The sequence below is a fragment of the Muscardinus avellanarius genome (genome assembly GCF_963383645.1).
Source record: "Muscardinus avellanarius genome assembly, chromosome: 1".
In the NCBI taxonomy this organism is placed as follows: domain Eukaryota; kingdom Metazoa; phylum Chordata; class Mammalia; order Rodentia; family Gliridae; genus Muscardinus; species Muscardinus avellanarius.
Window position 1 is genome coordinate 51,732,682 of NC_137786.1, and position 26,918 is coordinate 51,759,599.

Below are 26,918 nucleotides of genomic sequence, written 5' to 3' on the forward strand. Positions count from 1 at the left end.
TTTTAATCTGATGTTTTTACAATTTTTCTTCTTTTCCTCTCCTCCTCCTCCTCCTCCTCCTCCTCCTCCTCCTCCTCCTCCTCCTCCTTCCTCCTCCTCTTCCTCCTCCTTCTTCTTCTTCTTCTTCTCTGAGCTATACCCCAAGCCCTCTTTTTTATTCTTTATTTTGAAACAGGGTCTCAGTAAATTGTAGAGGCCTCACTAAGTAGCTGAGGCTGGCCATGAATGATGATTGTAAATTTCTCAATGGCAGTCAATTTCTCCTTGTACTTTTAATTTTATTGTCATTCTTTATTTAATGTACTCTTATAACCTTTGCTATTATATTTAGAGCTCCTTTTGTGACTTGTATATTCTTGTTTTGTTTTGTTGCATGATTCATCTTTTTATTTGTTTACTTTAAAATTGTTTTTAGAGCCGGGTGTGGTGGCGCAGCTTTGTAATCCCAGTATTGGGAGGCTGAGGCAGGACAATCACAGGTTTGTGGCCAGCCTTAGCTACTTAGTGAGACCTTATTTAAAGGTAAAGAATAAAAAATAGGGCTGGGAGTGTAGCTCGGAGGTAGAATGCCCCTGGGTTCCATCCTCAGCACCATGGGGGGAAAAAAATTTAGCAGGGCATGGTGGTGTGTGCTTGTAATCCTAGGACTTGGGAGGCTGAGAAAAGAGGATCTCAGGTTTGCCACAAGCATCAGCTACTTAGTAATGCCCCATGCAACTTAATTAGACCCTGTTTCAAGATAAAGAATAAAAAAAAGGGCTGGGGGTGTAGCTTGAAGTTAGAATGTCCCTGGGTTCAATCCCCAGTACCACATAATAATAATTAATAATAATAATAATAATAATAATAATAACATGTAGCACAATAGATACCAATTTGTAGTATGAATATCCCTCTTTTTTCTTTTTTATGCTAAGTAAAATTAGTCAGGTATACCAACACAAATGCTTCATGTGCCTCACTAATAATGAAATTAAAAATAATTGAACCCATAGAAGCAGAGAATAGCATGGTGATTATTACAGAGGCTGAGGAATGGCAATTATGGGGAGAAGGTGGTCAAATGGTACAAAATCTCAGGTGGAATATATATATATATTAATATATATATATATATGAATATAGGAATGTATACATACATATACAAATATAAATGAATATATACAAACATACACATGTGTGAATATGTTTAGAAATATATATACACAAATACATATATGGATATGCGTAAGAATAAAAAGTTATCTTGAACAATGTGGTAAATATAGTTGAGTATTATACACAGTAAAATCACTGAGTAAATTTCAAATGTCACTACAAAAATGTTAAGAATTTAAAGTGATCACTTATTAACTAGTTTGATTTAATTATCACACAATATATTCATGAATCATAACATCACTTTGTATCTCATAAATGTGTGTAGTTGTAAGTTGTCAATTGATAATTTAAAAAGGTAAAAAAAAATAAAAAAGAAAAAAAATTGGTACTGAGGGTTGAATCCAGGGCATTTTACCTCTGAGTTATACCCCAACCCTATTTTATTTTTTATTTTGAAACAGGGTCTCACTAAGTTGCTAAAGGCCTCCTTAAATTGCTGAGGCTGTCCTCTAACCTGCAAGTCTCCTGTCTCAGCCTTCCAAGTACTGGGAATACAGGCATGCACCACTGGACCCTGCTTAAGAAATTTTTTTTTTTTTGGATGGGTTTTAGGGATGGAACCCAGGGGCATTTGACCTCTGAGCTACACCCCCAACCCTGTTTTTTAATTTTATTTTGAAATGGGGTCTCACTAAGTTGCAGAGGGCCTCACTAAATAGCTGAGGCTGTCCGAGAACCACAGTCCTCTGGTCTCAGCCTTCCAAATGCTGGGATTACAAGCATGTGCCACATGCCCAGGTTTTTTTTTTTTTTTTTGGTGGTACTGGGGTTCCTGGAAGCCCTTATACCTCCGGGCTATACTCCCAGACCTATTTTTTATATTATTTTTATTTGGAAACAGGGTCTCTTAAACCAGCAAGGCTGTCTTCGAACCTGTGCAATCCTCCTGTCTCAGCCTCCCAAGTACGGGGATTACAAGCGTGCGCCATCACACCCAGCCAGAAATATTTTTTAAAAATTAGTTTTGCACAGAGAGACAAGTACTGCATGATTTTCTTCATGTTGGAATATGAAAAAGATGATCTCAAAGAAGTTGAGAGTTAGAATGGTGGTTAATAGGGGCTGGGAGAGTAGGAATGAGAAAGTGATGGGAAGGGTTGATCAGTGGGTACTAAGTTGCATTTAGATAAGAGTAAGAAGTGATGTGCTGTGGCAGAGCAGTGTGACTATATTTAACAAAAATGTTCCATTTGTTTAAAAAAAGCTAGTAAAGGGATTGTGGATATTTTCACTATAATTAAATGATAAATGTTTGAGGAGATGGATATGTTTAACCTGATTCAAGCATTATACAATGTATACATGTACCAAAACATTGCATGTTACCCCACTAACATATATGGTTTTATGTATTTATGTTTATATCAATTAAAAATCAATTTAACTTAAATATTAAAAATTAGTTTATTTACTTTTATTGGTACTTATTTTTTTAGGGCCCACCAACGTAGAAGATATGAATGCACTGTTACTCAAAGATGCTGGTATGTTAAACTCAAGAGATTTAGAAACATGTATTTATTCAGTGGATAGAGGGTCTGTTTTGTTCTAGGAAAGTTGGACTATAGGAGTAAAAATACAAGAGTTGCCTGGTGAGAGATAACCAAGTAAACAGACAGTTATAATACTTAATGGACTGATGGTAATCAGAAACAGTTTGGTATAAACAGGGAAGGACTCCAAGAGAAGTAGAGCTGTGAACTGAAAGTCAAGTAGGAGTTAGCTAGGCAGAATGTGTCGAGGGTTCTGGAAAGACTGGGCAGTAAGTAGGAAGGCTTACAAATAGGAGAAGCAGGCAAACACAGGTAGACTGAACTGACTGTCCTGGGTTAGCTGGAACATAGAAGCTGAGGGTTTGTGGTGAGAAGTGAGACTGAAAGGAGAGAAACAAAAACCAGATCAGAAACACTGCCTCCATTTACAAGCAGATGGTGGTTTGTAATTTGACTCTGTTAATAGAGTGGACTTAATTTTCTGTTTGAAAGAACTAAGGAGTATTTGGGAAAACATGGAATAAAATAACCTAGACAGTGTCTCTAAAATGTCTTGTTTTATTAATTTGTCCAGTTAGCATATTGTATATTTTCTTCAATTAATACTTTGCAAGTTTCAAAATTAATTTCTTATGTAACCCCAAATGTGTGAAATCTTTAACTTTTCTTAAATTTTCTTCTCAGTGTATAATGCTGTTGGATTAGCTGCTTTTGAACTATTCGATAGTGTTGATTTTGATCAGTGGTTTAAAAATCAACTTCTTCCTGAATTACAAGTCACTCACAATAGGCAAGTATAAAATTTTGTGTTTATTTTATCAATTTTCTAATGAAGGCAAGGAGGCATTAAATCGCTTACAAATTTTAGAGTCGTAGTATGACTTAGCAGGTAATATCTAGTGTAGAAAGTAATATGACTTGTGAATTTTTTAACAAATATAATTAAGTGTTGGCTTTTTCACTGCTTAGGAAATATTTAATGTTCTTTAGAATAGTTTGTAGGAGAAAAGAAGGAGGATTTTATGCAAAAGTAAGGGAAGATGGAGGTCTCTGAGTTCCAGAAAGAAACTGCACACAAGAAAGACAATGGGCAAGTACTAGGCCTGTCAGAAGTGGCCCATGCAAAGTAACATCCATGCAAAGTGTACTGCAAGTCTTCAAGTCTCTGGGGGAGAGAGTAGAGTAGGATGTAGAGATACTTTGGCAAAACGTATTTGAATATACTTTAGATTTTTATTGAGGTGCTTAATACTATAGATCTATATGACACAAAGGACTTTTACATAATTCTGATGTTTTTATGTACATTTAAGCACTTATCTTCTTTAAGTTTAGGTATTGATTAGGAAGAATGGAAAGGGAAAGGGTCCTTCCCTATTTGTACTCCTTTGATTTCCTTTTCTTGACTTATTGCTCTGGCTAGAGTCTCAAGTACTATGTTGAAGAGAAGTGATAATGGACATCCTTGTCTTGTTCCTGTTTTTAGGGGGAATTCTTGAAATTTTTCCCTATTTAATATGATGTTGGCTGTAGGCTTATTGTAGACTGCCTTTATGATTTTGAGGTATGTCCCTTCTGTTTCAATTCCCTGCAGTGCTTTTATCATAAATGGATGTTGGATTTTATCAAAGGCTTTTCAGCATCTATTGAAATGATCATGTGATTTTTGACTTTGGATCTGTTTATATGATGAGTTACATGTATTAATTTTTGTATGTTGAACCAGCCTTGCATCCCTGGGGTAAAGCCTACCTGGTCATGGTACATAATTTTCTTAATGTGGTTTTGAATACATGTTGCTAGTATTTTGTTTAGCAGTTTTGTGTCCAAGTTCATCAAAGATATAGGCCTGTAGTTTTTTTTTCCTTGAACTGTTTTATTTAGTTTTGGTATTAATGTGATGTTGGTTCATAAACTATATTTGGGAAAGTACCGTTTCTCTCTATTTTGTGGAATAGATTGAGGAGTATCAGGATTGGCTCTTCTATAAAGGTTTTATAAAATTCACTTGGGAAGCCATCTGGTCCTGGGATTTTCTTTGATCGTAAGGTCTTTATTGCTGTTTCAGTCTCTTTGATTGCTGTTTGTTGGTTTAAGTTTTCTATGTCTTTTTGACTTAGTTTAGGAAGGGTTGTATTTATCTAGAAAGCTGTCAATTTTCTCCAGATTTTCCATTTTGTTGAAGTGTAGTTTTTCTAAGCAATTTCTGAGAATCCTCTTTATTTCTGCACTGTCAGTTGTGATATCTTCCTTTTCATCTCTTATCTTCAAAATTTGGGTTGATTCTCATTTTGTTAAATTAAATTGGCTAGTGGTTTATCTATCTTATTAATTTTTTCAAGGCAAGGATCCAGCTTTTGGTTTTGTTGCTTTTCTGTATTGTTTTTTTATTTTGTACTTTGTTTATTTCCGCTCTGATTTTGACTATTTCTTGTCTTCTGCTGGCTTTGAGTTTAGATTGTTCCTGTTTTTCAAGGTCTTTGACATGTGTCATTATTTATTTGATGATTTTCTGTTTCTTTTGTGGTGCTATAAATTTTCCTCTTAATACTGCCTTCAATGTGTCCCAAAGGTTTTGATATGTTGTATGTCTGTTTCTGTTTGTTTTTAGGAATTTCTTGATTTCACCCTTTACTTCTTGTATGATCTATTCTTCATTTAGAAGTGTGGTGTTCAGTCTCAACATGTTTTTGTGGTTTCTCTGAGTCTTCTTATAGTTGATTTCTAGTTTTATTCCATCATGGTCTGAAAAGACACAGGGAAGTATGTCACATTTTTTGAATTTGCTAGTGCTCACTTTGTGGCCCAGGATGTGATCTGTCTTGGAGAAGGTTATGAGCTGCTGAGAAAAATGTGGAGTCTTTTGTAGATGGGTGGAATATTCTATATGTGCCTAACAGATCCATTTCATTAATGGTGTTCTTTAGGTTCGAGGTGTCTTTACTGACATTTTGTCTAGAAGATCGATCTAATGGTGTGAGAGGTGTGTTGAAGTCTCCCATTAGTATTGTATTGGGATTTATATGTGACTTAATTTCACAAGGAGTTTGTTTTATGAAAGTAGCTGCACCTAAGTTTGGAGCATAAATATTGATTATCATTATTTCCTCATGATGGATTGTTCCTTTACCAGTAAAAAAATGACCATCTTTCCGGGCGTGATGGTGCACACTTGTAATCCCCGCTCTTGGGAGGTGGAGACAGGAGGATCGCGCAGGTTTGAAGCCAGCTGCTTTGGCTTAAGAGACCCTGTTTCCAAATAAAGAAATATAAAATAGGTCTGTGAGTGTAGCCCGGAGGTAGAAGGGCTTCCAGGAACCCCAGTACCACCCAAAAAAAAAAAAAAAGGTGATTATCTTTGTCTCTTCTAATAAACTTGGGCTTGAAGTCTAACTTATCTGATATCATAATTACAACTCCTGCCTTTGTTGCTATCTTTACTTGTAAGGTATGTTTCTTGCAAGCAGCATATAGATGGATTCTGGTTTTTAATCCATTTTGTCACTTTGTCTTTTTATTGGGGAGTTGAGTCCATTTACATTAGTGTGATTATTGAGAGATGATTTTTAATTCCCAACATGTTGAGATTTTACTTCTGTGTGAAATATTGTTTGTTCTTCTCTTCTTAGTTGTCTGCTGGATGGAAATTCTTTTTTCTCTGGTTCTGGTGTATATTTCTTGTTTCTTCTTTGTAGTTGATCTCTTTAAGTCTATTCTCTAGTGCTGGTTTTGAAGACATAAATTCCTTCAGCTTTTGCTTGTCATGGAAGAATTTTATTTACCCATCTAATTTGAGAGGTAGTTTTTCTGGTTAGGAAATTTTGGGCCACAAGTTGTTTTCTTTCAGAGTTTAGAATATGTTACTTCAGGCCCTTCTGGCTTTCATGACTTGGTTTTGGAAGTCTGGAATGATTTTAATTGGTTTCCCTCTGAATGTCACTTTGTCTTTTGTTTTTGTTGCCTTTAAGATTCTCTCCTTGGCTTCTACATTGGTCAATTTGACTAGTATGTGGAGTGGGGAGCCTTTTCTCTGATCTTGTCTAAAGGGGGTTCTCTAAGTTTCCTGTACCTGTGTGTCAATCTCTTGCTCTGTTTGGAAAAATTTCTGCTATTAGTTCTTTGAAAAGATTGTTGAGCTCCTTGGTTTCACCCTCTTTTCCCTCCTCTCTGCCAGTAATTCTCAAATTAGCTTTTTTAAGATGGGCCCATATTTCTTCAATGTTTAATTTCTGTTTTCAAATTGTTTTTTTTATGTTATAAACTATGTGTTCATTTTTGGAGTGATCATCATGTAGGAGCGAGGTTCTACTCTTCATGTGGTCCAACCATTTGTTTATAGTTTGAGTAGATGCTTTTACTTCAGTGATTGCATCCTTTATTTGAGACTCGCTCTAAATCCTTTTCAGAATTCCTGTATTAATTCTACAGTTACATTTCTAATTTGACCTTCTGGAGAACTCTGCAATTCTGTGTTATCATGGTTCTTTAGTTGTGGAGTTGTGGGAGCTCATTGCTCCCTTGTTGTTCCTCCTTTTCATGACTTCAGCGATTTGCTTCTTGGTTTTGATGAATTTCTCTTAGTTTCTAAGTGTCAGCTGGTATATGCAAGGGCAGTTTTTATTGTATTCAACAGTGAAGGTTGAGGAAAGAGGGAAGTGCAGGAGTAAATGGAAGGATAGAGTAAAATCTCAGGTAGAGTTTAATAGAATGAAAATATGAGTTTGGTACAGTAGAATATACTAGATTAGAAAGAGTAAAAATAAAGTAGTATTCTAGTAATCAATGTAGAATTGTGGTATAATGTTATGAAGTAGGTTTGATACAAGACAAGGGAGAAATAAAAGGCAAGAGGATAGGAAAGGGATAGTGAGAAGACAGTTGGTATGTACAAAGGAAGACTCTTGGAAGAGGGTTTGGAGATAGGTTAAAAATAAAAAATGAAACAAAACAAATAAAAAAAACCCCAACCAGGTATGCACACTCACACACACAAAAAGGAATAAATAAAACCAAAACAATCTCACCCACAATTAATGCAATTCTACAACTAAATGACTATCCAGCATATAGGTCTGCAGCAGTCTCTCTCTGTGCAGATACTGAGTACCACTGGCACCCTTCCTGCTGTGAGTTGGTTCTCTGAGATCTTCTCAGTCTATGTAGATGGCCATTCCAGTTGTGTTAGGTATTAAGCTCAGGTCACCCTCATGATTTTCACCTTTAGTGATGTATGTCTTTGAGACCAAACTCAAAGTAGGAGTCTCTGTTCTCCACAGCTAGGGCTGGTCTGTCCTGACTTCTCCGCGTTCGGCATGATTGTGAGGTCTGTGGTGATCCTGGAGCTTTTATTAGTTGGGTCTGTCTAGATTTTACCCTTACATTTTCTGCTGATCAAAGCCTGAGTCTGTTAGAGCTTCTGTATGTCCAACAGCAGCCCCCACTCTTGCTTTCCCTGGGATGTATCAGGAAGTCTCAGACCCAGGGTGTTACTGAGGCTGTGCAAGACCCTAAGGACGCCCAGGTGGGTAATTTTCCACGGGGGTCGTGATCTTACTTACAGTGTTATTGAGCGCAGCTCTGAGTCTCTGGAGAGTGTGGTACTCTCCGTCACCACCCCGCCTTTACTGGATTGAACCACAAGATCTCAGACCAAGGTAGTGTATTGTGGCTGTGCGTGTCCCTAGGGGCACAGTGCTGGAGGTTCCTCTTTGGGTTGCAGCATTACTTACTCTTCTGATGCTTGCTGGGCTGGGACTCTGGGGGTTGTGGTGGGCTGGGCTGTCTGTCACTGGTCTAATGGCGTCACAGTAGTGTGCCACAAGAGTGGCAATCTTTTTTTTTTTTTTTTTTTTGGTGGTACTAGGGTTCCTGGAAACCCTTCTACCTCCGGGCTACATTCCCAGACCTATTATATATATATATATATATATTTTTTTTTTTTTAATTAATTTATTTTTTAAATTGGTGCATTGTAGTCATATATCAATCACATTGGAGTACAAGACTTGAGAGGATATACAAGCACACATCATCCAATTAGCCCTCCTCCAGCCCCCATCCCATTCCCTCCCCCTCCCTCCATCCCACACTTCTTTGGTGATTTACTTTGATACATTTGTTTATGTACCTCCTGCGTTTTAAAGAGGCTCTGTCCTCCAGTATTACATACCCTCTGATTGGTCACATTAGTTGCTTCACTATAGGGCCCTTTCTATAGCTCAACCTCTTCCTGTTGCCCTTTTCCTCCTAGTTATTGCTGATTAAGAAAAGCGTCTGATTTATATTTTCTGCGATATTTCTCTGTGCATGCTGCGTTGCAAGTACCAATCCCACTCTTGATGGTCCCAGTAGTGGCCTGGCTACTCAGTGGACTGATCCAGACCTCGCTGGCTCAAGCAGCGGCCTTGCCTCATGGGAGGCCCCAGTTCTGGTCTCACTGGCCCCTGAACCGGTCTAACATCTAAGCTGGCTTTGGTCCCGACCTTGGAGGCCGCAGGAGTGAACTTGCCTCACGCCAGACTCCGATGCTGGCCATTGGCCCCTGCACCGGTCTAACCCCTTGGCAGGATTCCAATCCCGGCCTCGGAAGCCCCAGCACTGGCCTAGCCTCATGGCAGGCTCCAGTGCCGGCCTCGTTGGCCCCAGCACCAGCCTAACCCCTCGGCAGGCTCCGATCCCGGCCTCGGAGGCCCCAGCACTGGTCATGCCTCAAGGCAGGCTCCGATGCCAGCCTCGCTGGCCCCAGCACCGGCCTAACCCCTCGGCAGGCTCTTATCCTGGCCTCAGAGGCCCCAGTACCGGCCTTGCCTCAAGGCAGGCTTCGATGCCGGCCTCGCTGGCCCCCGCACCGGCCTAACCCCTTGGCAGGCTCCGATCACGGATTTGGAGGCCCCAGTACCGGCCTTGCCTCAAGGCAGGCTCCGATGCCGGCCTCGCTGGCCCCAGCACCAGCCTAACCCCTCGGCAGGCTCCGATCCCGGCCTCGGAGGCCCCAACACTGGTAATGCCTCATGGCAGGCTCCGATGCCGGCCTCACTGGCCCCAGCAACGGCCTAACCCCTCGACAGGCTCTTATCCCGGCCTCAGAGGCCCCAGTACCGGCCTTGCCTCAAGGCAGGCCCCGATGCCGGCCTTACTGGCCCCAGCACCGGCCTAACCCCTCGGCAGGCTCTTATCCTGGCCTCAGAGGCCCCAGTACCGGCCTTGCCTCAAGGCAGGCTCCAATGCTGGCCTCGCTGGCCCCAGCACCGGCCTAACCCCTCGGCATGCTCCGATCCCGGCCTCGGAGGCCCCAGCACTGGTCATGCCTCACGGCAGGCTCCGCTGCCGGCCTCGTTGGCCCAAGCACCGGCCTAACCCCTCGGCAGGCTCTTATCCTGGCCTCGGAGGCCCCAGTACCGGCCTTGCCTCACGGCAGGCTCTGATGCCGGCCTCGCTGGCCCCAGCACCAGCCTAACCCCTCGGCAGGCTCTTTTCCTGGCCTCGAGGCCCCAGTACCGGCCTTGCCTAAAGGCAGGCTCCGATGCCAGCCTCTCTGGCCCCAGCACCGGCCTAACCCCTCGGCGAGCTCTTATCCTGGCCTCGGAGGCCCCAGTACTGGCCTTGCCTCACGGCAGGCTCCGATGCCGGCCTCACTGGCCCCAGCACCGGCCTAACCCCTCGGCAGGCGCTTATCCTGGCCTCGGAGGCCCCAGTACCGGCCTTGCCTCACGGCAGGCTCCGATGCCGGCCTCACTGGCCCCAGCACCGGCCTAACCCCTCGGCAGGCTCCGATCCCGGCCTCAGAGGCCCCAGTACCGGCCTTGCCTCACGGCAGGCTCCGATGCCGGCCTCGCTGGCCCCAGCACCGGCCTAACCCCTCGGCAGGCTCCGATCCCAGATTTGGAGGCCCCAGCACCGGTCATGCATCAAGGCAGGCTCCGATGCTGGCCTCGCTGGCCCCAGCACCGGCCTAAAACCTCAGCAGGCTCTTATCCTGGCCTCGGAGGCCCCAGTACCGGCCTTGCCTCACGGCAGGCTCCGATGCCGGCCTCGCTGGGCCCAGCACCGGCCTAACCCCTCGGCAGGCTCTTTTCCTGGCCTCGGAGGCCCCAGTACCGGCCTTGCCTCACGGCAGGCTCCGATGCCGGCCTCGCTGGCCCCAGCACCGGCCTAACCCCTCGGCAGGCTCTTATCCTGGCCTCGAAGGCCCCAGTACCGGCCTTGCCTCACGGCAGGCTCCGATGCCGGCCTCACTGGCCCCAGCACCGGCCTAACCCCTCGGCAGGCTCCGATCCCGGCCTCAGAGGCCCCAGTACCGGCCTTGCCTCAAGGCAGGCTCCGATGCCGGCCTTGCTGGCCCCAGCACCGGCCTAACCCCTTGGCAGGCTCCGATCCCGGATTTGGAGGCCCCAACACTGGTCATGCATCAAGGCAGGCTCCGATGCCGGCCTCGCTGGCCCCAGCACCGGCCTAACCCCTTGGCAGGCTCCGATCCCGGATTTGGAGGCCCCAACACTGGTCATGCATCAAGGCAGGCTCCGATGCCGGCCTCGCTGGCCCCAGCACCGGCCTAACCCCTCGGCAGGCTCTTATCCTGGCCTCGAGGCCCCAGTACCGGCCTTGCCTCAAGGCAGGCTCCGATGCCGGCCTCACTGGCCCCAGCACCAGCCTAACCCCTCGGCAGGCTCCGATCCTGGCCTTCGGAGGCCCCAGCACTGGTCATGCCTCACGGCAGGCTCCGATGCCGGCCTCGCTGGCCCCAGCACCGGCCTAACCCCTCGACAGGCTCTTATCCTGGCCTCGAGGCCCCAGTACCGGCCTTGCCTCAAGGCAGGCTCCGATGCCGGCCTCACTGGCGCCAGCACCGGCCTAACCCCTCGGCAGGCTCCGATCCCGGCCTCGGAGGCCCCAGCACTGGTCATGACTCAAGGCAGGCTCCGATGCCAGCCTCACCGGCCCCAGCACCAGCCTAACCCCTCGGCAGGCTCTTATCCTGGCCTCGGAGGCCCAAGTACCGGCCTTGCCTCACGGCAGGCTCCGATGCCGGCCTTGCTGACCCCAGCACCGGCCTAACCCCTCAGCAAGTTCCGGACCCGACCTCGGAGGCCCTAGCACAAGCCTTGCATCATGGCAGGCTCCAATGCCGGCCTCGCTGGCCCCAGCATCGGTCTAACCCCTCTGCAGGTTCCAATCCTGGCCACGGAGGCCTCAGTAGTGGCCTTGCCTCACAGCAAGCTCTGATGTTGGCCACTGGCCCCGGCGCCCGCCTAACCCCTCAGCAGGTTCTGATCACTGTCTCTGTGGTTATTATTTCAAAGGTTCCAGTTGTAATGTATCAGATCTCTGCCTCCCCCGAATATTGGCCACTGGCATTGCCACTGCCTCCACCGTTTCAAATCCTTCCCAGGCTCTTTTTCCACTCTGAATGTTGTCCAGTGTTCCTAAGCATGCGTGATGGTAGCATTCGACATTTGGTGTAATTTCTCCAAAAAAATAAAGTTGGTAAGATCCGGTTTCTGCTTCTCCTGAATACAAGTCTCCACCACCATCGCGGAGAACTCTTTCAACACCGCATTTCTCCTTGGTCTCCGCTAAACTGTCTCCTTATATGTGATGTCTGAGATTCTTAACAATATAGAGAAATAGCAGTCCTCTTTCACGGCGAATTTTTCCATAAGTTCCAGTGCATTTAGATAAGTTTTGTCTGCATCTCCAGTGTCCTGGCATCCATAACGGCTTTCTTACCACCTCTCCGATATTTTTCTTTATCTTTTTCTGTTCTGGGCCCGGTTTCTCCAGGGGTCTGGCGTGCTACTCGCAGTTCGGCCCGGGGCCCAGAGTCCCGCGACCCGGGCCCCAGCTGGCGTGCCCCGCGCGCGACCCCTGCCCAGAACCCAGCATCTTACTGGGCCTGGTTTCTCCAGGGGTCTGGCGTGCTACTCGCAGTTCTGCCTGGGGCCCAGAGTCCCGCGACCCGGGCCCCATCTGGCATGCCCAGCCCGCGACCCCCGTCCAGAACCCAGCTTCTTACTGGGCCCGGTTTCTCCAGGGGTCTGGCGTGCTATGCGCAGTTCGGCCTGGACCCAGAGTCTTGCGACCCGGGCCCCAGCTGGCGTGCCCTGTGCTCGACCCCTGCCCAGAACCCAGCGTCTTACTGGGCCTGGTTTCTCCAGGGGTCTGGCGTGCTACTCGCAGTTCGGCCTGGGGCCCAGAGTCCCGCGACCCGGGCCCCATCTGGCGTGCCCCGCCCGCGACCCCCGCCCAGAACCCAGCGTCTTACTGGGCCTGGTTTCTCCAGGGGTCTGGCGTGCTACGCGCAGTTCGGCCGGGGGCCCAGGGTCCTGCGACCCGGGCCCCGGCTTTTGTGCGCCTCGCGCGACCCCTGCCCAGAACCCAGCGTCTTACTGGGTCTGGTTTCTCCAGGGGTCTATTTTATATATTTTTAAAAAATTGGAAACAGGGTCTCTTAAGTCAGTGAGGCTGGCTTCCAACCTGTACGACCCTCCTGTCTCAGCCTCCCAAGCGCGGGGATTCCAAGCGTGCACCACCATGCCTGGCAGCACATTTCTCTTCTGGTGCTGAGCTCCACTCTCGGTCCCTGGATGGCATGGTTAGCTCCCGTATGCTGTAGCAGGTCTTCGCGCAGGCTGACTTAACAACCCATGGGTCTGTTGCTTCTCCCTTCAAATCCTTGTTATCCTTTTGTCACTGGCGTATGGTGCTGTGCGGGAAGCCCGGGCTCCTGTTGGTGCCTGCTGCTGTGGGCAGGGCTTTTTTTTTTCTTCCCTCAGGTTGGTCTTCTATTTTTCTTTTTCTCTGTCACTTGTGTTTATTGTTCTTATTCCTCTACTGATAGTATTATCTGGTGTTGTAGTGCTCAGTTTTTGGGGATCAAGTGTCAGCAGGATTCGAATATATTCACTCTTACTCTAGGTCACCATCTTCCCAAATCCCTTTTTTATTTTGAAACAGGGTCTCCCTAGGTTGTCTTTTGTTTTGAAAGAGTCTCACTGTGTTGCTGGAGTTGGCCTTGAACCTTTGATCTTCCAGTCTCAGCCTTCCAAGTACTGGGATTACAGGTGTGTGCCATTATACCTGGCTTGAATTACTTCTTTTGAAAAGTGTCTATTCATTTCAATAGCCCTTGTAAGAATTGGATTATTTATTTATTTGTTTGTTTGTTTGTTTATTTATTTATTTATTTATTTATTTATTGGTATTAGGGTTTTTGAATTCTTTATATAGTCTAGACACTGGCCTTCTTTTAGAGGAATAGCTACAAAGACTTTCTTCCAATCTGCAGACTCTCTGTTTAAACTCCTGATTGTATATTTTGCCCGACACAAGCTTTTAAATTTCATGGTATCTCATTTATTAAATCTCAATTTTATTTCTTTAGTTTTGGAGGATTTGTTGAGGAATTTTCTTCCAGTGATGTATATACTATTTCCAGTATATATTTGAAAGTTGGTCTTAGGCCTTATTTTAATAATTGTAAAGTTTCTAGTGTAATTTTTAGGTCTTTGATCCATCTTAAGTTGATTCTTGTGCAGGGTGAGAGATAGGGTTTTATTTTCATTCCTCTACATATGGCTATCCAATTTTCCTGACACCATTCGTTGAATGGGCATTTTCCCAGTGTATGTTTTTGACTCATTTGTCAAAAATCAGCTGGCTATAATAGGCACAACTATTATTATTATTATTATTATTATTATTAGTAGTAGTAGTAGTAGTAGTAGTAGTAGTACTGGGGGTTGAACCCAGGGCCATTCTGCCTCCAAACTTTTATCACCAGCCCTATATTTTATTCTTTATTTTTGAAGCAGGGTCTCACTAATTTGTAGAGGTATACAAATATTTTAAGCTCTGTGATTTTACTTCTTTCCTAAGTAGTTTTCTTAACCTTTATTTCTTTTAGCAAAAACAATCACAGAGGAATGTTTCTACATGTTAATGCAAATGTTTTACAGATTTTAAAATATATCATTATTTTTGTAATCTGAGTCACATTTTGTAATTGGACAGCTCTTTCACAATCAGAGTTAAATGAAATCATTAAAAATATATAAATATTTTGTAGAATCTTACTGGTCTTTCACAATGTTCTGAAAGTGACTTTATGGGATTAACAGAACTGAACTGGGAAAATTGAATGCAGGAGCTCCATTATTATTACTTTTGGGGACCCCTCCAGTTGTGGGGTTTTAGGCATTAGCATTGCTTTTAGTTACTTGAAGAGCATAAATGGACTTTGTTTTTATGTTCAAATTCCTTAATGTGAAAGAATTAGGGGTTACAGTGTATGTAATTAACAGTTTTTATTTACTTACATCAAGACTTTGTTGTTAGTATTTTGTATTGTACTGTTTTTATAAGTTGCTTTTAAACTTTAATGTAAATGAAGACTGCATTTATTATTGCATTTTAGATATAAAGATGAGATAATCAAATGAAATGGACCTCTTTAAATATTTTAACATTTTACTTTAATGATATTTTTCTATTTAGGTATAAGCCATTGCGACGCAGGGTGATTTGGCTCATTGGTCAGTGGATTTCTGTGAAATTCAAGTCTGACTTAAGACCCATGCTGTATGAGGCAATCTGTAACTTACTTCAAGATCAAGACTTAGTGGTATGTTCCTTAAATCTTTTTTTTTTTTTTTGGCAGGTCTGGGGATGGAACCCAGGGACATTTGACCTCCGAGCTACACCTCCTGCCCTATTTTTTATTCTTTATTTTGAAACCGGGTCTCACTGAGTTGCAGAGGGCCTCACTAAGTAGCTGAGGCTGTCCGCGAACCACGATCCTCCAGTCTCAGCCTCCCGAATGCTGGGATTACAAGCGTGCGCCACCACGCCCGGCTCCTTAAGTCTTTTAAAATAATTGCATTTAAACTTTTACCCTATGTTAAACTATAAGTTCAGAGACTTTTATTCCTTGAGGGGACCACTTTGACTTGAGGAAGAGAAATCTTTTTGATTGTTGTTGCCTTTCCCATTAAGAACCATTGAAAAAAATATAATCAAACTCTACTATTCTAAAATCATTTATAATGTTTTAGTAAGAGAACAAAGAAGGTAGTTACTTTTTTAAGATCCCTTTGTAAGATGGGTATGGTGGCACACACCTGTAATCCCAGCATTTAGAAGGCTGAGACAGGAGAATTGCAGGTTCAAGGCCAGACTCAGCTACTTAGTGAGGCCCTCTGCAACTTAGTGAGACCCTGTTTCAAAGTAAAGAATAATAAAAAAAAAGAAGGCTATAGAGGTGTAGATTTGAGGTAGAAAGCCCCTGAGTTCAATCCCCAGTACCACACAAAAAAAGTTTCTTTGTAACATATATATTCTTTTTCTTATTCAGGACAGACTTTGTCATTGACACATAATCTTTCACTCTGTTAATTCTTTGTGTTTCATTTTTTTTTTCTTGCCTTTGGAATTATCGTTTCCTCTCAAGTTTGAGAATACTTAATTTCAACACTATAGAATTATTTACTAAATTTTAGGTGAGAAGAATCTTAATTTTCTCAGGAATAGAAATGATATCCCTGCCCCCCTTCTTTTTTTGTGATGTTGGGGATTAAACCCAGAGCCTTGTGTATGCTGGCCAAGTGTTCTACCAATGAGCTGCACCTCCAGATCTTTGGATCATTCTTTAACCAGAGTACTTGGTTTATATGCTGGGCTGAGTTGTGCTTTATGATTTTTAGAACCAGTTATATATTTCTTTTTTGTGGTACTGAGAATGGAACCCAGGGATCTTCTACCTCTGGGCTACACCCGCAGACCTATTTTTTATATTTTATTTGGAAGCAGTCTCACTAAGGTTCTAAGAGCCTCATTAAATATCTGAGAAAGGCTTTGAACCTACATGATCCTCCTGTCTCAGCCTCCAAATTACTGGGATTATGAGCATGCACCACCACACCTGGTAATTTTGTGTGTGTGTGTGTGTGTGTGTGTGTGTGTGTGTGTGTGTGTCTGGGAATGGAACCCAGGGGTATTCGACCTCCGAGCTATATCCTCTGCCCTATTTTTTATTCTTTATTTTGAAACAGGGTCTCACTAAGTTGCGGAGGGCCTCACTAAATAGCCGAGGCTGTCCACGAACCACAATCCTCCAGTCTCATCCTCCCAAATGCTGGGGTTACAAGTGTGTGTCACCATGCCTGGCTCCTGTTATATTTTTAAGCATTGTAAATTTGAAAATTTTAAGATGTTTATTTAGGTTAATTGTGCATTATTCAGTAAAACAAGCAGTAAGACACTACAAAATTAGTATTTGTTTTAAGTCTTTAATTGGGGGGGGTACCTAGGTAAAATATAGACTCTAGTATAACCAAAAGTCTATAGTTCAGACAGGGGTATTGTGGTTGTCAGAGAAGTTTACTACATAATGGTCACATTCATGGACAAGTTGAATACCGCTGTAGAAAGAGTACATTTCTAAAATGAAACATTGCTTGGTGCAATTTAATAAGGACCTTTTAGTGGCATGGACAAGGCTATGGCAAACCATATATGAGCTATGGGAGGTAAAATTGGGATCTGGTCAGAGTATTTAAAAGATGTATTTCAAGTTGTATTGAAATTTTTCTGACTTCACACTCTTACGCCTTCTTCAGATTTCCCAATTTTGTCAATTTTTCTGTTTTACAGTTTCAATTCTACTTGGTCATCCTTTGTACTTTCTATCTCAAAAATACTTCTACAGAGGCTTTGTGTGTGTGTGTGTGTGTGTGTGTATGTGTGTGTTACTGGGGGTGGAACCCAGGGACTTTTCTACCTCTGGGCTATACTCCTAGACCTATTTTATACTTTATTTGGAAACAGGGTCTCACTAAGTTGCTAAGAGCCTCACTAAGTAGCTGAGGCTGGTTTCGAACCTGTGCGATCCTCCTGTCTCAGTCTCCTAAGCACTGGGATTACAAGCATGTGCCACCATGCCCAGCTCTTCTATAGAGTTTTTAAGCTCTTGGCTTCTTTATGATTTGGAAGATGCCAGAATAAATTTTGAATTCATTGATGTTTATTGCATTTAATTCCATAGGAAATATATAATATACTCTGAAATTTCAAAATATTAGGCCAGTCTAAGATGAGAAAGGAAACTTTAGTAAACTTCTAACATCAGGTTTGAATTTGTAATTTATATATATAGTATCCATAATATATAAAACTGAGCCTCAAATTTTTTTTGAAAGGACATGAATAAACCAAAGTGCTTCTTATCCTTTCAGGAAACATATAAATATATACATGTATATATATTTCTGAAAAAATGCATCGAATTGTGTAATGAATGATCTTGACTTAATTGCAGAATAGTTAAGAATAAAAGAAGGCATGATAACAGTAGTACAAGTGGTAATGGAGGTAGTAGACAGGGAGAAGCAGGCAGGAGATGTGGGGAGGAAGGCCGCGGAGCAGAGAAAGAGCAGGCAGGGCACACTGGAGGATGTTGAAGTAGAGGACACAGGAGGGGACAGGTGGGGGGAAGAAGGTGGGAGTAGAAGGACCTTCTGTGAACACTGAGGATAGTAAAAGGTGATATTATCCAAATTACTGTCTCTTATAAGAGCTTTGCAAAGAGTCAAATCTTAGAAAAATACTCATTGAAAGAATTAGGAGCTGGGAATAGGATTTAAAAAAAAACCAACAAATTAGGAAATGATTCAATTTCTCTTTAGTAGATTCCTTTATTCTTTCATGTCTATTCTCTTTACATTTTTGTGGTGGTCTTAAGTTCCTTAAATACTGCCATTCCTTCTTTCCCAGTACCGTCCTCATAACTTTAGTCTGTAGACTGCCTGTATCTATGGGCAGGATGTGAAAGTAGTCATGTGTTAGGCTGGTTCAAGTCTAGGACCTGATTCAATCACTCTGACAGTTATCACCAAGTTGGCAGATGTTTTCAGTGAATTTGTTGTCAGTGGAGCATCTGGAAATGTCCATATTGTCTTATTTATTTTTTCTTCATCTTTGGTATTGGGGATTGAACTCAGGGCTGTTCTATCTCTGAGCTACATCCCCACCCATTTTTTTTTTTTGAAACTAGGTCTCATTTAGTTGATGAGAAAACCTGTGATTTCCCTGCATCAGCCCCCAACTACTGCAAGATTATAGGCTTGGGCCACCAAACCTGGCCACATTGCTTTTAGAAACTGTATAAAAAAGGAAAAGGCATGTTATTCACAAGGCTACTTTAGGATTAATACAGAAAACATCTGTAATAATACATAGTCTCTCTGGATGTGGTGTCACCTGCTTGTAATCCCAGTACTTGGGAGGCTGAGACAGGAGCATCACAGGTTTGCAACCAACCTCAGCTACTTAGTGAGGCCCTCCACAACTTAATGAGACCCTGTTTCAAAATAAAGGGCAGTCAAGTGCTTGCATAAACCTTTCTGCACTTGTGAACTTTGGGGTCTTGAAAATCTCCACTGTGTCTTGGTTTTTCTAAGTAGTTATTCAAGTTGAGGTTAGGGCTAGTTCTTTTTACGCTCTGCTGCTTCTTCTTGTCTTGTTCACTGCTCTTTTTCTTGCTTCTCAACCTCTTTCCCCTGGCATCACCTGCACGCTCCTCTCCCTGAGTCCCGTGTTCTTTATAGCCCTTGTGGCAAATTGTGTATCTTCCTAGAAGCACTCATCCAACCTGGATTAAAGTCTTAAATTATAGAAAGCCGAAAATGGTGGGAATAAACAGTATCTTGTTATTTATTTATCCCTTGCTGCAAACTGAAAGTATCTTTATTTATGCATGTTAATATTTTTGTGACTTTAATATTAACAAAAACAGTATAGAAAATGATTTAGAATTAATTGGTTTTTATTAACATTAATGATGTTTAGTAGCTCTAGAATGATTAAAAACTCATGGTGAATTTTCTTTTAGGTCCGAATTGAAACAGCTACAACTCTGAAGTTAAATATCCTTTTAAAAATTAAAAAATACTTCATTGCAAAGAAGTTTTTGTTAACACTTTTAAATAGTTATTTTGGAACTTAATTTGAGATAGTATAAATATAGCCATTGATTGTATAATATGTTTTAGGTACATTTACATCTTGAGAAACCTCATATATTCCTTAACTGCTTTTCACCTGTTGATGATTTTGAATTTAGAACAGATCAATTTCTATCGGTAAGAATATTTTTTTCCAGGTTTTATAACAATTTTTGCTTATGTCATTTGAGTATTGTTTTTGTAGCTGAAGTTTTATATATATACATATTATATACATATATATTTTATTCCTGTTAGTAATTAAAACTGAATTTAAAAATAAATTGGGTTATTTTGGAGACTAAGACTTTTATTTGCAACTATTCTGGTAAACTTTTGGTCACAGGTCACTTTTATTCTGCATTTTTTTTTTTTTTTTTAATGGTACTGGGGTGGAACCCAGAGGCTTTCTACTTCCAGGCTACATTCCCAGACCAATTTTTATATTTTATTTGGAAACAGGGTCTCATTAAGTTGCCGAGAGCCTCACTAAGTTGAGGCTGGTTTTGAACCTGTGTGATCCTCCTGTCTCAGCCTCCCAAGTGCCAGGGTTACAAGTGTGCACCACCACGCCCGGCTTATTCTGCATATTTTTAGTTGGCTGTCTTATCTCTTTTGAAATTGACTTGTTTCTTTTTTCACAATTGTAAAATATCTCATATTTTCATTTTATGTGTCTTTTCCTTTTACTCTTTGTATTATTTCTCGGTATGTTTGTGCAGATATGTCTCATTTTTATACTAGATTGCAAATTATGTGAAGACAAAAATACCAAGTCATACTTACTCAAGTCTCTAGCACCTAACATGGTGTTCTCACAGAACTGGCACTCACCAAACACTTGTTAAATATGTTGGGAAGATTGAATTAGTAGAATTTTTTTTTAGGAGGAAGAAGAAAGCCTTTTAGGAGGTCAGAAGAAAGTTATGTGATGAGATGGCTTTTTCTTTTCCCTCTCCCTCTCCCTCTCCCTCTCCCTCTCCCTCTCCCTCTCCCTCTCCCTCTCCCTCTCCCTCTCCCTTTCCCTCTCCCTCTCCCTCTCTCTCTCTCTCTCTGTACTGGGGATGAAACCCAGGGGTATTCTACCCCCAAGCTACACCCCTAGAGCCTTTTCTTTTTTTAATTCTTTTTATTTTGAAACAGGGTCTCGCTGAGTTCCAAAGGGCCTCACTAAGTAGCTGAGGCTGTCCACTCAGTGCTCCTGTCTCAGCCTCCCAAATGCTGGGATTACAAGTGTGTACCACCATGCCCTGCTACTGGGATGTCTATTTATATACCTCTCGTGGCTGTTATAGATGGGAGAACTTGTAGAGCTGTGATTTTTCTTTGACGAAATAATCAGGTATTTGGGGTGAAAAAGAAGTGTTTTAGAAATTTATATAAAAATAAAACCAAATTAAGAAACAAAAACAAAAAATCACTTGCATGAAAACAAAACATAAACCCCCCAAAATAAATGAACCATATATGTGTGAACAAATGTTTTTTTTACCTAAGGCCCTATGATTAATAAGTTTCCAACATAATTTTTATTAAGTCAGAGTTCAAAGCCAGACCTATGATGTCTATTTAAAAACGGTTCAAGTATTCTGTCATTAGAATAACAAATGTGCGTCTACAAAAATTTATACCATCTTATGGTATATGTAAATTGAGCATATCGAGCATATGCAAAGGGCCCATCGATAGCTGCCATTTGTGTGCAATAATTGGAAAGGAGTTTGTGTTCTTTTTGTTTTAATCTGTAAGTTTTTTTTTTTTTTTTTTTTTTTTTTTAATGGTACTGGGGGTGGAACCCAGAGGCTTTGTACCTCCGAACTATACTCCCAGACCTTTTTTATTTTTTTTTTTGCAGGTCTGGGGATGGAACCCAGAGGCATTCGACCTCTGAGCTACACTCCCTGCCCAATTTTTTATTCTTTATTTTGAAACAGGGTCTCATTGAGTTGTGGAAGGCCTCACTAAGTAGCTGAGGCTATCCATGAACCACAATCCTCAGGTCTCAGCCTCCTAAATGCTGGGATTACAAACGTGTGCCACCACGCCCACCTCCCAGACCTATTTTATACTTTATTTGGACACAGGGAGTCACTGAGTTGCTGAGAGCCTCACTAAGTAGCTGAGGCTGGCTTCAAACTTGTGCGATCCTCCTGTCTCAGCCTCCCAAGCGCGGGGATTACAAGTGTGCGCCGGCTAATCTGTAAGTCTTAAAAAAATATAACATCTCATGACTGGCAGTGGACATATTTGGAAGAATAGTGACATGACACTGTTAACAGCTTAGAGAACAAAATTTGAATGGGCTAAGGGTATAGCTCAAATTAGAATGCCTGTGGGTTTAAAATCCCCAGTACTACTAAATAAATATTTAAAATTTTAAAAATTCTAAAAATGTCTTAACATATTGGCATATTGAATAATTTAAAGTTAAATATTACTAAAGTTTGTCTTCTGCTTTGACATGATTTATCTTTTGTTTCCATCTGTTTATATGTAGAACTCTACATTTCTTTTCTAAACCTTTGTTCTTTTATTTGCAGTATTTGGAGACCATGTTCACACTACTTTTTCAGTTATTGCAGCAAGTAACAGAGTGTGACACAAAGATGCACGTTTTACATGTCCTTTCATGTGTGATTGAAAGAGTCAACATGCAGGTAATTTTGTTGTAAAACATGAAAATAGGTGTCAGAAGTGAGTAGAATATGTAGAAATTGTTAGTATTTTTGTTTTATCCACATTGTTTAAATGTTAAAGCATTCACTAAAATGAGTTGTGATTTCAGTTATGTATTATTCAAAATTGACATTTATGTTTGAATTTAAAAACGATTAAGAAAGTGAAAAATCTCAAAAATTTACATTAGCCATGTAGAGGTGCTATAGAATTTTCCCTATCTTGGAAGATCATTTTATGCTTAATAATATTAAAATTCTCAAGAATTTGTTATTTTACTTTAAGCATTAAGTGTGTTTTGTATTCTAGTCCGTATTATATCTACATTTGGCTTAATATAAAATGATGTGTAAAATTCTCAACAGTTAAATTATCTAGCTTCCTTTTTCATACCTGGTCTAAATGAAAAATTGATAATCTAAGGAACAAGAATATAATTGTCTCATGGTTTCTAATGTCCTACTTTACCACTGTATATCTTTGCTTGAAAATCAGTGCAGTAGCTTTGTGAGATATTAGAGAAAGATAACTAATTTGGAGTTCATAGACTTAGCATCTACTCTTGGATTTGAAATCTGAGTTTTGATGGCTTGAGCCTTTTTTTTTTTTTTTTTTTTTTTTTTTTTGTCTTTTTGTGGTACTGGGATTGAACCAGGGGATTCTACCTCTAAGCTACGCTCCAGCCCTATTTTTTATTTTTTATTTTGAAGCAGGGTCTCATGAAGTTTCAGAGTGCCTCACTGAGTAGCTAATGCTGGCTGCATATCTGCAATCCCCTCCATCTCAGCCTCCCAAGTACTAGGATTACAAGCGTGTGCCACCAGGCCCAGTTTGAGCTGCTTATTAACTCCAACTGTGTGTGTATGTGATACTGGGGATTGAACCCAGAGTATTTTACCTCTGAGCTACACCCCCAGTCCTATTTTTTATTCTTTATTATGAAACAGGTCTATGTTGTAGAGGGCCTCACTAAGTAGCTGAGGCTGTCTGAAAACCTATGATCCTCCTGTCTCAGTCTCCCAAGTATTGGGATTAGAAGAAAATGCTACCACGCCTGGCTAACTACAGCTTTTAAAAGAACTTATTGTTTGATATTCATAAATTTAATTTTATTCAGTAAATCTGATACTTGTTTAAAATTATTTAAAATATTTACCATAGAGCTTGGGGTTTCTATGCAATATTTTATTTATCATTAAAATATATGCTTAATATATTAAGTAAATATTAAATATTTGTTGTTCGGGACTTTTGAGTAATCTTTCAATGTATCCTGAAATAACTGCTTTCTTTACTAATATAACTCTATGATTCTGCTGCTTTCTTTTCCTCTGTTGTAGATACGACCGTATGTCGGATGTTTGGTACAGTATCTGCCTCTTCTTTGGAAACAGAGTGAAGAACACAATATGTTGAGATGTGCTATTTTGACAACACTTATTCATCTTGTTCAGGTAAGTTAGTTCACAGTTTCTTTTTTGTTATTTTCAAAAACTTTCTTTTAATGTGACTTATGCTAATGGTAGTTGAAAGTTTCATATTATACAGGAAATAGGTGACTGACTTGGTTTTGGGGGAAGAAAAGTAAATTTTATTTCAGACATTTTAATTTTAAAATATGCAGCACATAGAGAGGAAAGAGAGAGAGAACGAGAGAATGACAACTAGAATTTATTTTACATGTAAAGTGTCAAAATAATTCATAGCTTCATAGTGACATTATAAACAGGTTTAAGACCATGAGTAAAGTATCTGGTATTAGAAATACTCAAGTGATTTTACTGACTTCACCTCCAAGTTTGAGAAATTTTCCATTGGGATATCTCATTAAAAATAAAGAGTTAGGCTGGGTGTGGTGGCGCATGCTTGTAATCCCAACGCTTGGGAGGCGGAGACAGGAGGATTGCGCAGTTTTGAAGCCAGCCATGCTGGCTTAAGAGACCCTGTTTCCAAATTAAAAAAGAAAATAGGTCTGGGAGTATAGCCCAGAAGTAGAAGGGCTTCTAGGAACCCCAGTATCACCACCAGAAAAATAAAAAATAAAAAATATATAAAAAATTTTTAAAAAATTAAGAGTTACTACTCTAAAACTTTTTTTTTTTTTTTTTTTTTTTTTTTTTTTTTTTTGTGCCAGGTATTCGAACCCCAGAGTTGGGAGAGGGAAGGTTTTTACCTATGAGCTACACCTCCAGCCTTATTTTATTTTAAAACAAGGTCTACTAAGTTGCAGAGGGCCTTGTTAAGTTGTTGAAGGTGGCCACTAACCTACAATCCTGTCTCACCCCTCCTAAGTACTGGGGATTACAAGCATGCAGCACTTTACCTGCTTACTCTAAATCTTTTTAATATTAATTTTCAGAAAACCTTTTTCAGGAACTTTGATTTTATTTTGTAAGATAATTTATTTTTTATAATATTTATGGATATTTTTTAGTTATAAATTTCTAAGACAGTTTTAGATAGATGAATAGTGGTACAAAATATATATTTTTTGGTGGGTCTGGGGATGGAACCCAGGGGCATTCGACCTCTGAGCTATACCCCCTGCCCTGATTTTTATTCTTTATTTTGAAATAGGGTCTCACTAAGTTGCGGAGGGCCTCACTAAGTAGCTGCGGCTGGCCGTGAATCACAGTCCTCCGGGTTCAGCCTCCCAAATGCTGGGATTACAAGTATGCGCCACCATGCCCGGCTGGTACAAAATATTTTAAAGCATATGTTCTCCCATTATTTGTAATGTGAATAAAATTCAGATAACGTAAAACTTGCCATCTTAACCTATTTTAAGTGTACAGTTCAGTGGTATTCAATATCTTCATAATGGTGTGCAACTGTCATTACCATCTACATCTTTTTTCATTTTTACTAGGGGGTGTATTAAACAAAAATACATACCTCGATTCCATGCTAAAGCATTTTTTTAAAGTTTCTTTGTGTTTGTCTACCCTTTAATTCTTGTGATTACACTTTAAGATTATATGCTTTTTGTAAAATAGGATACAAAGGACTGAAACAGAAGTTTCATAACTAGCTTGCAGTTGCATCTGTAACAGGGCAAAGAATGACTCCTGGTTTACCAAAATGTGTTTTAAACTCAGTTTGGAAGTTTCTTTGAGAGAAGTAAACAAATCTAACTTTTATATTTCCTCAGGCAGTTTGAATTCAGTTAATCTTAGTAAGTCAGAATAACCCTGTGGAATGTTTGTGCTTTTTCTTTAATCCCACCATTCAACTACTCTGTGTATTTGTATAGGCCAAGGATGTATAGTTCAAACCAAGTAAAAATCTACACATCTTGGAATAAGTATATAATATAATAATTTAGCATATACAATATTAGTACTAGTGTATATATGCATGTGTGTTTATTATATAAAATTGAGCCATAGCTTAAAATTTATTTTTCTGTCACTTGGGAAGATTAAGATTTATTATTGTTTCATTTCTTGGAAAATGCGACCTTCTTTTGACTTTTAGTATATGGTAAACGATATTAATATAAACTTTCATATGCTTTACTTCAGTTTTTTTTTTTGTGTGTGTGTGTGTGTGTGTGTGTGTGTGTGTGTGTGTGTGTTTGTGTGTGTGGTACTTGGGATAGAACCCAGAGGCATTCTACCTCTGAGCTATACCCCCAGCCCTAGTTTTTATTCTTTATTTTGAAACAGTATCATTGAGTTGAGAAGGGCCTCACTAAGTAGCTGAGGCTTTCCGGGAACTGTGATCCTCCTTTCTCAGCCTCCCAAATGCTGGGATTACAAGTGTGCACCACCACGCCCAGCTTTGCTTTCATTTTTTATAAAACTGGATACATAGATTCTGGTAGATTTTGCCTGGAGAGATTGATAACTGGGTAATAAACTTTCTTGTCTGTAGTAACTGGTATCAGTGGAAGTTTGCATTTTTTTGTCATCCAATAAACATGTTTTTGAAAAGCACCTATAATACATAATACTATGCACTGGGATATAGAAATGCATGGGGCAACCTCTTTGTGAAGGTGACTACCTAGGGAAATAGAAATAGTTCTATAAAAGGGCTCTTTTGCCAGAAATAACATAGCAGTATGGGGACACATGGTATGTTTCCTATCTCAGACTGGAAGGTAAGGTGGAACATCACATCAGGGAAGCCCTTCTAACAAATTTATATTTTGATCAATTGTAGACATACATTGGTTAAGGAGTCAGCTCTTGAATTTGTGTGTGTGTGTGTGTGTGTGTGTGTGTGTGTGTGTGTGTGTGTGTTGCAGTATTGGAGATTGGACTCAGTGCCTCATACATGCTAAGCAAGTGCTCTGCCCCTGAGCTACATCCCTAGAATCCTCCTTTTAAAAAATTTAACGTAGTCCTCTGGTACAAGAGGATTGAAACTTGGGGCCCTATTATCAATGAGCTACATTCTCTGCCCTTTTAATTTTTATTTTGAGCCAGGGTTTCACTAAATTGCCAAGGTTGCTCTTGAACTTGAGATCCTCCTGCCTTATCCTCCCAAATAGTTGAGATTACAGGAGTGTGCCACAACTCCAGGCTTAAAGATTTTTTTTTTGTTAATGAAAAGTAACAGTATAGCTGAGTGTGGTGGTATACATCTG

The 26,918-nt window shown here is 41.0% G+C and overlaps 1 protein-coding gene across 1 annotated transcript in view; it reads left to right on the top strand.

Moving 5' to 3' along the window:
- The window catches only part of IPO11 (importin 11), a gene marked incomplete at both ends in the record, with an annotated part of 185,985 nt that overhangs the window by 57,871 nt on the left and 101,196 nt on the right, over nucleotides 1-26,918 (top strand). Inside the window, 6 exons of the mRNA XM_080703434.1 lie at nucleotides 2,598-2,645; nucleotides 3,339-3,444; nucleotides 15,147-15,273; nucleotides 19,697-19,786; nucleotides 22,189-22,305; nucleotides 23,665-23,778. Of these exons, the coding sequence (XP_080559560.1) occupies nucleotides 2,598-2,645; nucleotides 3,339-3,444; nucleotides 15,147-15,273; nucleotides 19,697-19,786; nucleotides 22,189-22,305; nucleotides 23,665-23,778 (602 nt within the window). The remainder of the gene's footprint in view (nucleotides 1-2,597; nucleotides 2,646-3,338; nucleotides 3,445-15,146; nucleotides 15,274-19,696; nucleotides 19,787-22,188; nucleotides 22,306-23,664; nucleotides 23,779-26,918) is intronic.